Source organism: Lactuca serriola, chromosome 3 (genome assembly GCF_051521515.1).
Source record: "Lactuca serriola cultivar US96UC23 chromosome 3, Lser_US96UC23_V15, whole genome shotgun sequence".
NCBI lineage: Eukaryota > Viridiplantae > Streptophyta > Magnoliopsida > Asterales > Asteraceae > Lactuca > Lactuca serriola.
Window position 1 is genome coordinate 5,625,714 of NC_136410.1, and position 13,351 is coordinate 5,639,064.

A 13,351-nucleotide genomic window follows, 5' to 3' on the forward strand; every position below is an offset into this window, starting at 1 on the left:
AACAAGATTATAAGCAACCACCAAAACTTGGAAAATAACAAAAATCCACATCCTAATGATAAAAGTGGTCAAGGCAAAAAAAAAAAGTTGAAAATGTTTGTCACTAATATGGAATGATCAATCATTAGTATTGTACATGCCGCTTACCAAAGCATTTTGTTGATCTTTATCAAGATTCTCTAAAATATAAATGTTGCGAATTATCTTGTCTACCAAGAAGGGACAAGTAGTGCTATTGATGGTGATGGAAAAATAATATATAATAGTTTTGTTTCATGACATTTATTATGTTCTTATGTCATATTCGTTTCATGAGAAATGATGTCGTCACAATCTTCCCAAATTAATAAAATATGATTTTATTTCTCTAAGTCGAATGTTTCTTATGTTTTATTTATTTATTGAAAAGAAATATGAATATCCGCAAAATAAATAAGGAAGATATATTTCTTGCAGACAATGCAATAACATTTTGCTTACTTATCAATTAGAGAAGCAAATGTTAATATAATAACAGGTAATACAAAAATGATTAAAGGCTCCGGAAGAGCAAATATAGTATTACCATAAGTGACAATAATTACAATTGGTGATGCATTATTTTTATTAAAATCATCAAGAAAATTATTAAGTTTTAAGGATATTCGGTCTAACGGATATCTTATTGAAACAACTAATGATGGTAATAAAAATTATCTCAACAAAAATGATATCGGATAAGAAAAGTTTTTTGGAAAAATTAAATGTATTGTCCTCCGGATTGTACTATACAAATATTACAATGATTCATGCTATTGAAAATATTACAATGATTCATGTTATTGAAAATAAAAACGGTATGATATTACCTTCATAGTTTGGCATGACCGGTTGGGCCATCCCGGATCAATTATGGTATATAGAATAAATGAAACTTCAAGTGGTCATTCCTTGAAAAACCAGAAGATTTTTCAAGATAATGAATTGTGTTGCATGCTCTTAAGGAAAATTAATTTTCAGTCCATCATTGAACAAAGTTGGGTATGAAAGTCTTAGTTTCTTACAAAGAATTCAAGAGGATATATATGGACTAATTCATCCAACACTATGTGGACCATTTAGATACTTTATGGTTTTAATTAATGAGTCAACTAGATGGTCACATGTGTGCTTGTTGTCTAGCTGTAATTTGGTTTTTGCAATATTACTTGCATAAATAATCAGCCCAAGGGCACATTTCCACGATTACCCAATTAAGATAATTCGACTTGACAATGTTGCAAAATTTCCGTTGCATGCTATTAATGATTATTGCATGTCGATTGGATTGAACATCCTGTTACACATGTTCGTACGCAAAATGGTCTAATTGATTAATTAATCAAACACCTTTAATTAATTGCAAGACCATTACTAATGCATTATAAACTTCCTAATCAACATAAGGGCATGAAATTTTACATGCAACATCACTTATATGCATAATGCCAATTAGTTATCATGAGTTTTCCCCTATTCAACTAGTTTGCGGTCAGGAACCAAATATTTACCATCCAAGGATGTTTGGATGTACAATTTATGTACCCATTTCTCCACCTCACTTCACAAAAATGGGTCCTCGAGAAGAATGAGAATTTATGTTGGTTATGAATCTCCATCTATAGTAAAATATTTAAAATCATCAACTAAAGATTTATTTACAGCTATATTTGATGATTAATATTTTGATGAATCATATTTTCCAACATTAGGGGGAGAAATAAAGAAGCTGGAAAATAAAATTTCTTGAAAGGAATTATCACTTTCAGTTTTAGATCCTCGTTCAAGTCAATGTGAACTTGAAATAAAAAAGATAATTCCTTTACAAAATGTAGCAAATCAATTGCCAGAAGCATTTACTGACCCTAAGTGAGTAACAAAGTCTCATGTACCAGTTATACATATTCCAGTTAAAATTTATATCCTACAAGAAAAAATACAACTGCAAATGAATCTTAGGCACGCCTGAAGCGTGGAAGATCAGCCGGTTCCAAAGATAAAAATCCTCGAAAATGAAATGAAGCAAATACAATTGATGGTCCAAAAGAGAAAACATAATCTCTTGAAAAGATTAATGAAGCTCTAGAAGAGCCTAATGACATAACAAAAGAATATAAGGCACAATGAAAATGATGAGATCTCAATAAATTATGTCATGACAGGAATAAGATGGAACCGAAATAAGATAGACATCGACGATAATTTTTCATATCATGTTATGCGCGCGATTATAAAGAAAATGAGGATCTTGAACCTAAATCTATTGAGAAATGTATGAATAGAAAATATTGGCCAAAATGGAAAGATGAAATAAATAAAGAGCTTAATTCTATTACTCAACGAAAAGTTTTTGGACCTGTAGTCCGTACATCAAACAGAGTAAGAACAATGGGACACGAATGGGTATTTGTGCGCAAAAGAAACGAGAAAAATGAAGTTGTGGGATATAAAGAAATACTTGTTGCACAAGGTTTTACCCAAAGACCCGAAATTGATTATGAAGAAACGTATTCTCCGGTAGTTGTTGCAATCACATTCAGTTATTTTATATGTTTAACAACATATGCAAAACTGGAGATGTGTCTAATGGATGTATTTACCGCCTATTTATATGGTTCACTTGAAAATGATATTTATATGAAAATCTCAGAAGGGTTTAAGGTGCCAAAAGCACAAACTTCTAATTCTCTAGAAGTATATTTGGTAAAATTAAATAAATCTTTGTATAGATTGAAACAATTTGGTCGTATGTGCTTCAATTGTTTTATTACATTTCTGTTGAAAGAGTGCTATAAAAATGATCCATTAAGCCCATGTGTATTCATAAAAAGATCCATATAAGAATTTATTATAATTGATGTTATTGTAGATGATTTGACATAATTGGAACTCCTAGAGAATTGGAAAAGGTCACTTCTTGTTTGAAAGAAACTTTTGAAATGAATGATCTTGGTAAGATGAAATTCTATTTGGGTCTTCAAATTAAGCACACAAACATGGAGTTTTTGTACATTAATATCTAGAAAATGTGCTAAAAGGTTTTATATGAATAACTCACATCCATAAGTATCCCGAAGGTGGTAAGGCACTTAGATGCCAAAAAGGACCAATTTCAGCATCATAAAAAACATGAAAATCTTCCTGTTCTTGAAGAACTATATCTTAGTGCTAGTGGTGCACTAATATATCTTACTATTAATACATGACCTGATAAATCTTTTTTCGTAAACTTATTAGCAAGATATAACTCTTGTCCAACAAGAAGATAATGGAATAGAGTCAAACACACTCTTTGATATCTTCGAGATGCTGGATATTTATCTGATCCACATAAAGCTCGATCCCAAACAGGTTATTTATTCACTTGTAGAGGTAACGTAATTTCTTGTCATTTTGTTAAACAAACTTTAGTTGCTACTTATTCTAACCATGCAGAGATTATAGCAATTTATAAGGCAAGTCATGAATGTATATGGTTAAGAAATTTAACTCAATACATTTGCAAGAATTGTGGTCTAACTTCTAACAGGGATGTTCCAACCATACTATATGAAGATAATACAACTTGTATAGCTCCATTCAAGGAAGGATTTATAAAAGGAGACAGAACCAAGCATATATCACCAAAGTTTTTTTCACTCATGATCTTCAAAAAGAGTGTGGCATCAACATCTAGAAAATTCAATCCAGTAACAATTTTCCTGATTGGTTTACTAAAGCACTTCTTACATCGAAATTGAAAAGATGGTACGAAACATTGTTATGCGGTGCTTCAAGAGAATCAAGTGATGTGCTAATCAGGGGGAGTTGGAAACATATTGTACTCTTTTCCTTAGCTATGTTTTTCCCACTGGGTTTTCTTTGCAAGGTTTTTAACGAGGCAATTGTTTCCAATATCTATTATTAATCATGTACTCTTTTTCCTTAATAAAAGGTTTTTCCCATGAGGTTTTACCGATTAAGGTTTTAACGAGGCATGATACAATCGTCATTCAAGGGGGAGTGTTATGAATTATTATTTAGTGAATGACTATTGGATTCTCTATATTCCCCCATTACTCTCCATAATTAGTGAACATTATAGCAAACATTATTATGTGTTTTATGCGTGTAGTTATGCACCACTATAATGAGCATTCATATCATACATCACCTTTCATCTTCTTTGTCTAGTATAAATAGTGAATATTATGTATTGTAAAGTTTGATGATTTCATCACAAGTATTGGAATAAAAGTTCTCTCTACTCTCATGTCTTTCTTTACTCTATAACTTATCTTGTTATTTGATCATATTTTATAACAAAAGATCCTTTTTGATTAAATAGACTATTATAATTTACATGGTAAGATTTAAACCCTTATGAGTAGTCATTATCTACTCGGTGATAAATCAACTCAATGAGGGTATTCCTGTCAATTGTCAAAATTTAACTACTTTAGGGAGAATATTGTCCTCGGTCTTTAAAGATAAAATAACTGTAACTATCGATAGATGGATTATTAGTTGTTGTAATCAATAAAAGATAAAATCAATATGATTCACGATACAATTCCATTTTAATTAAAAAAAAACATAATAGAATGGAAATGATGGAATCTATCTACATGAATTGAAAGAGAACCAAATAACTTTACATCATCAGAAGTAGAGCACCAAGAAGGAAAATCCCCAAGAAGATCAAACCTCACGTTTTAAAACATTAGATATATCCTAACCAGTTGCAAATGATGAAAAAAAATCCTGATAGAATCATCTACCTCTTTCTCCAAACACCTTAAGGGATCCAAAAAAGTTAACATTGCAATGAGTTTAAAGGCATTAATATGTGTAGGCCATTGCCTTGATCCTTTTCTAATCATTTGGCTGAAAAGGTAAAAAACGACCAATGAAAATATATATATTATTAAGACAATGTTGTAACAAATATGCAAGTCATTAGAAGAAAAAACAAAAACCTTTTCTATACTTTAGGAGGACGACTTGTAGACTCTTCTTCAAGTATAGCTTCAGAAATTCCAGTACCATGTACACTTGGACACATCCCTAAATATATGAACACTTCATCAATAAAATATTAGTACTTATGAAAGCCTGGAAAGCTAGAATACAAAAAATTGAAAGCTATCATCGTAGTTTTTTTCAAAAATGTACGTACGTAAAATTTCAGAAGAAATATCTACCTGAAAGATGACTTTGGGTGTCAATCTACAGTTTTTCAACAAAACTTATGATAAAAACATAAACCAGAAAATATGAAATATGAAATCAAAATTAGAAAAAAATATAGAAAGTGCAGACCCAAAACAAAATCAACATGAAGTGTGTAAACGAAACAATTCAGTTCTGATTAGTTTTTGAATTCCTTTAGCGATGCTCTTTACGCTCACCAGACTCTAGAGAATGAGAAAGTTGGAGATGCAGAGAGAGACGATGGCATTGGTGAGTGGTAGATGAGTTGTTCTTTCAAAGAGATTAAGAAAATGTGTGCTTAGTTTTTTTTTGGTCGATCGATCAAGATAATGGCAACAAGATGGTTATAGGAGCAAGATTAGTGACGATATATGTGGATGGGATTAAGGAAACCATATTTCAAGCCAATTTGTAGTAGTCGAGCTTTCTCTTTGTGATGTTTTGGTAATTGATATCTTTCCCAAAAAATTAGGGATTAAGTTATTATTAAAAACATAAATTATTTTGAATTTGATATGAGCATTAATTAGAACATGGGTTGGAAAATCATTTAGTGAATGTCTAAAAAAATGTCACGTGGCAAAGAATAAGGTAGAAAATGGACATGTGATAAATTATGGTTTTGTTTATTGGAAGAAGTAGATTTCATGCATATAATGCAAAGACAATCACTACCATGCTTCATTCGAGTGTAGTTGCGTAATTTCCCATTGCAAATGGTTAACATTTTGTGGATAGAATATAAATTCTTTTGCAACTATAATAACTTCAAAAATACTACTTTTTGTTGCTTGAAAAAAAATTAATTTAGGTGTAATGTTGTTACTCAGAATGAATAAAAGAAAAAGAGGAAAATAGAAAAGAATGAAATACTATTGATTTTATTATAATTACTTATTAAATGGAAATTTTGCAAACCCATTTTGGCGTTTTATTTTTAAAAATAGTGATTTAATAGTCATACATGAATTTTAGTTTTTAGATTAATTTGATGAATGATTTACTGCTTCATATAAATTGTCTTGTTTAATGCCCACAACCTTTGAAATTTCAAACTGAAATTCATATGTCCATTATTTGACTAGGTTACAATCCGTGAAACTACTGGTAAAAGATTTATAAAATTATATTAAATTAATAATAAATAATTTCTTGAATTTTATAATTTTATATAAATTATTTGGTTATGTATAATTTTGTGAATTAGGAACCATAAATGTTAATATGATGATGCAATTAATTTGGCGTATGGACTGTATTAATATTTGTAAGAAATTTGTGCTTTGCAAATTTTATTGACCAAAGATAAAATCCACTTATTACAATATATATATATATATATATATATATATATATATATATATATATATATATATAATTATCAATATTTTTGGATGGTGTCATTTCTAGTATTGACATAATTTATTGTACCTATTTGAGATCCATTCTCAAGGGCAAAAGGTATATCTTGTCAGATATGAAGCCGCAACGATCAGTACCAAGAAAATGAAACAAATTCATCTAGTAGTAATAAATATCATGAACAAAACTGATTAACATTGTTTATTATATCATACCTAATGTTTTAATTAGGTCATATTAATAAAATTAAAACCTTGAAATTTAGTGTTTTCCTCTAAAAGAAGTAAACACCAACTATTTAAAATTACTTTTACTTTTCCTTTTTCCAATTGGTCTGTTCTTCATTTATGAAGTACATTTGTTTGATTGCATGGAATGGAATAGAATGAAAAAAGAATGGAATGGAATGGATACGGTACCATAATAAGATTATCAAACCTCATTGAGTTTGTTTCTCAATTGATTTGCAATATCATACTCCTCCAAATTCAATGCATGCTACAATAACAGGAGATATAAAACTTGATAAGAAAATCCATTTTCTTAGAAAACTAACCTAATTAGAGATACCTAAGCTTTAAATTTGACAATAACAATACAAAGATTAAAGAATGTGAAAACTTGTACTCTAGTATCAAAATCCAACCTAGTAAAAGAAATAGATGTTGTGAGCAATGTTTCTAATTGGAGTTAAGGAAACAGATGTTGTAATTTTACTTTGACAGATGGCAAACATGATGAATTTTGCATATTACAAGCAACCTCTGCACATTGTCAAACAAAAGCATTTGGTATATAGATTAGAGATGACATCTATTGCTAACAGAGAAGAAAGCACGGACCAAAAATTATGTTCACAATACCACCAAAATAAAATAAAATTAGGTCAAAGTAAAATTGAACAGAATCCAATAAGCGATTAATACTAAAACTTAGGTTTGTTCAAAAATTGAATAAAATGACAAAAAGAATACCTTAGAATGATCGACTTTAGGGAAGGTATTGACGATACTGTATTCATCAGATCAAAGCATCGACTCTTGAGGGTTGTGTGTGTGTGAGAGAGAGAGAGAGAGAGAGGTGGTGCGGTAACATTTTTGTGGTTGTTAATGTAACTGGCGGTATGATGGTGGTGGTGATGGTGGCGGAGGTGGAATTGAAATTCAGTGCATATGTTAGGGCTTGATGAGATTAAGAGAGAAAGCAGAAGATATAGGAAAAGAAAATTCAAAATTGAGGAGGGTATAAAAGTCATTTAACTTTTGTAAACAATGGACGAAGGAAAAGACACGTGGCAAGTAAGGTTTCTTTTATTAAGATAGGGATTTGTAAAGTTTCATTGATGATTTATTAAAATTAAACTAAATGCCAAATAGTTGTGGTTTTAGAGCAAAGTCATGTACGTTTTTAAAGGAAATCCCTCAAGAACAAAATCTCTTATGAAAAATCATTTTAAATGGCATCTGTTGAATAATGGGATTAGATATCTATTTGCCACTATGATAAAATTTAGATATTTTAGTTGACATCTAATTGCATATTTCCTGCCATCACGAAGAATGACAAACAATCGTTATTTATCAAGCGAAACTTTATGTTACTAATATTCCTACTATATTTTCTTTAAGAATAAACAAAAGACCACTTAATGATGCAATTTAATTTTATTATTTTATTATTCTTAATTGGTAAGTACCTGATTTTGTTTGTGACTTCATTTGTATGTGGATGAGTGGTATCTTTAATGTCAAGCTTAAGTCACTAGAGCGAAAGAAATGTTACACATTAGAGTTTATGAAACACCACATTATGCAACTGTATAAGTTGTTATTCAAGGAACCCAAAAACTAACTGAATAATAAGTTATGCATTGAAATTTCAATCATAAGATGCATTAATGTTGTATTCTTGCCCAGAGGTGATTACAATATTTGTGTAACGTAGTATGATTTTAGTACTCCATTATTTACAGTTGTTAGTCTAGTCAAAGCGAAACTGATAATTGGGTAACGTGTCTATAAGACCTATTATTTTGGTGTTGATAATAGGTATACTGATATGCCTTATTTTGTTATTCTAAAGAAACGTAATCAACACAAAATCTTCCCAACATCATCATTTCATTCACTATGAAACAGATGGTTTACATCAACAAATTATAACTCAAAACTCATTATAAAATCACTCACACTCATATTTCTAACAAGAACATGATAGGTGAACAAACCCTAAACTAAAACCCTAATATGAAGATGAGAGGGAACTGATGATACAGATGAAAAATATCTCGACTAATTTATCAAATGAATCCAGTTAACACATTATATACATCGGGTCTCTTAAACATCGGGTATGCTTTAGCAACCCGTGTGTATACCCGTCATCTGCACAAACAATTCACAACACACCCCCACAAATATAGAAGAGTACACTTTTCACCCAATAATCTATAAATTAATGTTTAAGTTTGGAAATGATTATTAATAATTCTTTTCAACATGCCCCTTCAAACAAAACATTAATTTGAGAGAACACATACTTAATCAATTTTTTTAAAAACATCAATCATATTAAGACAATTCACAATATATTCATGTTGAATACTTCCAAGAGATTTAGTAAGTATATCTGCATTTTGATTTGAAGACACAATTTTATTTACTTTTAAAAACTCCATTCTCAATTTTTTCCCTAAAAAATGAAGGTCAACTTCCAAGTGTTTTGTTTTTTTTCATGAAATACAGGATTTAAAGCTAATTTGATTGCAGATTCATTATCACAACAAATATCCATAGGCAAATTAGGTTTTATACCCAAATCATGAAGCAATTTTAAAATCCATATTAATTCACACGTTATGCTACCTAATGCCCAATATTCAAATTCAGTGAAGGAGCGAGAAATAGTACTATATTTCTTTCTCTTCCAAGAAACAAGTGATCCTCCCAAGTAAACAAGATAGCCAATTACAGACCTTCGACTAAACAAACATTTAGCCTAGTCTGCATCAACAAACCCAACCAAATTTTAAGAACTAGACTTAGTCAAATGTAAACTCATACCTGGACTATTTTTCAAATATCTCAATAATCTGAAAGCAATATTAACATGTAATTTATATGGCTTATGCATATATTGACTTAACAACTGAACAACATAAGAAATATCAGGCCGTGTGATAGTTAGATAAATCAATTTACCAATAAGTTTTTGATATTCAATTATATTAACTAAATTAGACTTTTCCAAATCATACTCTCTTTTAATGACCAAATTAGGTTCAAGTGGAGTTTTAACTGGTTTACATGCAAGAATTCCAAATTCATGAAGCAATTTCATGCAATACTTCCTTTGATTAAGACAAATGCCACTCTCAGTTCTTAACACTTCAATACCCAAGAAATATTTCAGATCACCTAAGTCCTTGATTAAAAACTAGGAGTTAAGGAAAATTTTAACATTATTTAATTCAGCTTCATTATTACCAGTTAAAATAATATCATCCACATAGAAAAGAAGCACAACAAAAGTATTTTGAAAATCTTTAACAAATATGGAATAATCATTTATACTTTGTTTAAAACCAAAACTAGAAAGAGAAGAGCACAACTTCTCATTCCACTTTCTTTGGGCCTGTTTAAGACCATAAACACACTTTAATAACCTGCAAACTCTAATATCATCCTTTGAATGATATCCTTTAGTTTGACTCATATATACACATTCAGACAAATTTCCATATAAAAAGCATCGTTAATGTCCAGTTGATAAAGGGTCCAAGAATTATAAACAACTAATGAAATAACCACACGAATTGATACTATTTTGGCCACATGAGAAAAAGTCTCCTCATAATCTATACCTTCCCTTTGGTTATAGCCTTTAGCCACAAGCTTGGCTTTATATCTTTCTATATCACCATTGGATTTATATTTGATTTTATAAATCCAAAGACATCCTATTGCTTTTCTTCCTTTTATAAGGTTAGTATTTTCCAAGTTATTGTTCCTATAGAGGGCTTCCATTTCCTCATTCATGGCTTTGATCCAATTTGGATCTAAAGTTGCATCTCTATAGGTTTTTGGCTCAACAGTTTTATTAAGACTAAAAATAAAACAAAAAGTATCATTATTAAGAGCTGAATAGTTTACAGTCCTTTCAGTTCCATATTTATGCATACCCTTGTAACGCCCCGATTCTCAGGTATCGATGTTATAAGAATTTTCTTGTTTGCAAGACCTACTCGACGAATTGGTTTCCCTACTTGTCGAGTAGCAGCGGATAGGTTCGCATGTTTTAGTGACCTACTCTCCGAGTCCAAGAAGGGACTCGACAAGTAGGAGCCGGCAGATGAAACCCTAAATTCCAGGGATTTGCACCCTATTTAAGGACCACTTATTCCCCTATCCTCTCTTACTACCTCCCTTGAGTTCAGAAACCCTAATTCGTGGTTGCTCTCTATATTTGTGTGCTTCTTAGCTTGGAAGAGGGATCTTTGAAGTAAAAAGCTTGGAGTTCAAGAAGATTGAAGCAATGGGTTGTTGTAGATCCAGATTCTTCTGTGTCTTGGCATTGTTTTGGAGGTAACAAGTTGTTACCTTGGCTCTTTCTTAGTTAGATCTTTTCATTTATGGGTTTGGGATTTTAGGGTTTTGTGTGGTGGTTCTCCGATTTGGGTCAAGATCTGAGGTTGCAACCTCATATATGGGCTCCTTTATCCCCTCTTTGTCATAAAGTTCTAGCCCTTGTCGAGCTATGACCTTTCCTTTACCATAAGCCACTCCTTTAGCTTGTTTTGGGCCATTATCATGTTGCATGCACATAAATTCTGCAACTTTACGTGATAAACATACCCTAGGAGCTTAGATCTGCACTATGAAGCCTTTGCATGGCTTAAAAAGCATCTGTATGGATGAAGGATTGAAGGGACTTGGAGAGTCATATGAAGATGGTCATGAACTCGACGAGTTGGATGAACAACTCGGCGAGCCCGATGAAGATTGCCTTGGGCTCGGCGAGTTAGTCGATACTCGGCGGGTCGGCTAGGGTTTTCTCAACCTTTGGACACGTATGAACGTGGCGAGTTGTAAGGGGAAAACTTGCCGAGTTGGCCAAGGAGTTACAACCACTGATACTAGGAACTCGACGAGTCATTCAAGTGACTCGACGAGTTGGTGAGTATGCAAGGAACTCGGTGAGAGGCAGGATGTACTCGACGATTTGAGGTAAACATAGATTGTTAACCTTGGCAGATGACTTTGACTTTGACCAAGGGTTGACCATTGGACTTCTGGGACATTTTTGGAAATTAGAAAGTTACAAACATGGTTCTATGGTTCATTTAGGTGGTGGAGTGGTACCGGCAATCCAAAAGCTTGAGTTTATCTTCGAGTCGACAGTACGAGGTGAGTTATCCTCACTATACCAATGGGTCCAAGGCACCAAGGTCGACCCTTTATATACTTGTATCTGGATTATGGCATAATATGTTTATTGATTACATCCTGGTAGTTAGGATGGTGGTATTCTTATGCTTAGTGGCCTGGTTAGGTCAGTGTTTTGGTTATAGGGTGATGCTATGTAAGTGATCGGTTAGGTCTGTATCCCAGTTATTGGGATGTTGCTATGATTAGTGATCTGTTCGATCGGTTTGACTATTATATGATATAAGCTAGCGCATGATATTATGTGCACATGTTTGTTCGATTGGGGGTTGGCTTGAGGCGGTCCTGATTTGTGTTGTAGGCCAACATACCCGATGAGCGGTCTGGATAGGCTGTAGGCCCTGCGAGGCGGTCGAGTCATGCCGAAGGCTCGAGAGCGGTCCAGATAGGCTGTAGGTCCTGCAAGGCGGTCCAGTCAAGCTGAAGGCTCATTATGCATGTTGTTATGTAATTGTTATATGATGTGGTTATATTTGTATGACTTTGGTATTTTATGGGAAACTCATTAAGGTTTCGGGCTTACAGTTTCAGTTTATTGTTTCAGGTACATCAGGGGATCGTGGCAAGGTGAAGGCATGATCGTACAGCTCCTCGTGATTTGTTTATGTTTCTGGGAAAACTCTGATATTAGATATTTTGAAAACAAGCTTTGTACTGATGAATGGTTTTAAATGGTTTGAAAAAGTTTTAATTTGGCATGAAATTTTTGGGTGTTACAAGTTGGTATCAGAGCCTTGGTTTGAGTGAATTGGAAGAACACTCTTGTGACTCCAGTCTTAAATCAAGGGAAAGATTTTAAAATGATTTTTTTAAATGGTTTTCAAAATAAGTAAGAGAGGATGCAAAGTGTACGATCAGCCGGAGCCAGTAAGTTGAACCCAAATATCATACAGTTATTTGATAATATGATATGATAGAACAACATGCTAGTACTAGGCTAGGTATCCTCAAGAATTACATGATAGAATTGTCTGATTTCATGATGCCTGCTAGTCCAGGGTTTCTTTACATGAGATTGACATCATTACTGTAGTTACTTGTGTATGTATCACGGTGGTACATAATTAAGATCTTATACCCGAGAATGTTCGATTTGACCTTATGTTCCGCTCTTATGGATTAGGGCTTAGGGTAGGATCCAATATTCGAAATTCTATAGGGTCCAGTGTTATGTATGATTAGCATACACTAATGTTGCAGGGTTAGTGGAAGTTTCATAAACGGGTGGGTTGTGTAAGGCTGATAGGTCAGTCGTGATTCAGTTAGCCTTCCTCTAGGAGTGAGGATTGAGTGCTCGCTATGCTTATGTATATTGTTAGGGTGTTGTGGTGATA

The 13,351-nt window shown here is 32.4% G+C and overlaps 1 protein-coding gene across 1 annotated transcript; it reads right to left on the bottom strand.

The window, feature by feature from the left end:
* Window positions 1–9,656: 9,656 nt before the first annotated feature.
* Window positions 9,657–10,741, bottom strand: LOC145094983 (putative mitochondrial protein AtMg00820). Its single transcript, XM_079032933.1, has 5 exons — window positions 10,725–10,741; window positions 10,436–10,677; window positions 10,059–10,115; window positions 9,774–9,959; window positions 9,657–9,664 (listed from the first exon to the last, which is right to left on the bottom strand). The coding sequence occupies exons 1-5, from the start codon at window positions 10,739–10,741 to the stop codon at window positions 9,657–9,659; spliced, it is 510 nt and encodes a 169-aa protein (XP_078889059.1).
* Window positions 10,742–13,351: the final 2,610 nt, after the last annotated feature.

Excerpts from the sequence above, each read along its gene's own strand:
- LOC145094983 (XM_079032933.1), bottom strand. Across the intron at positions 10,116-10,435 it reads AGGCTATAACCAAAGGGAAG|ATTTTCAAAATACTTTTGTT; the intron begins GTATAGATTATG and ends TATTTGTTAAAG. Across the intron at positions 9,960-10,058 it reads GGATGATATTATTTTAACTG|TGTTAAGAACTGAGAGTGGC; the intron begins GTAATAATGAAG and ends TGGGTATTGAAG.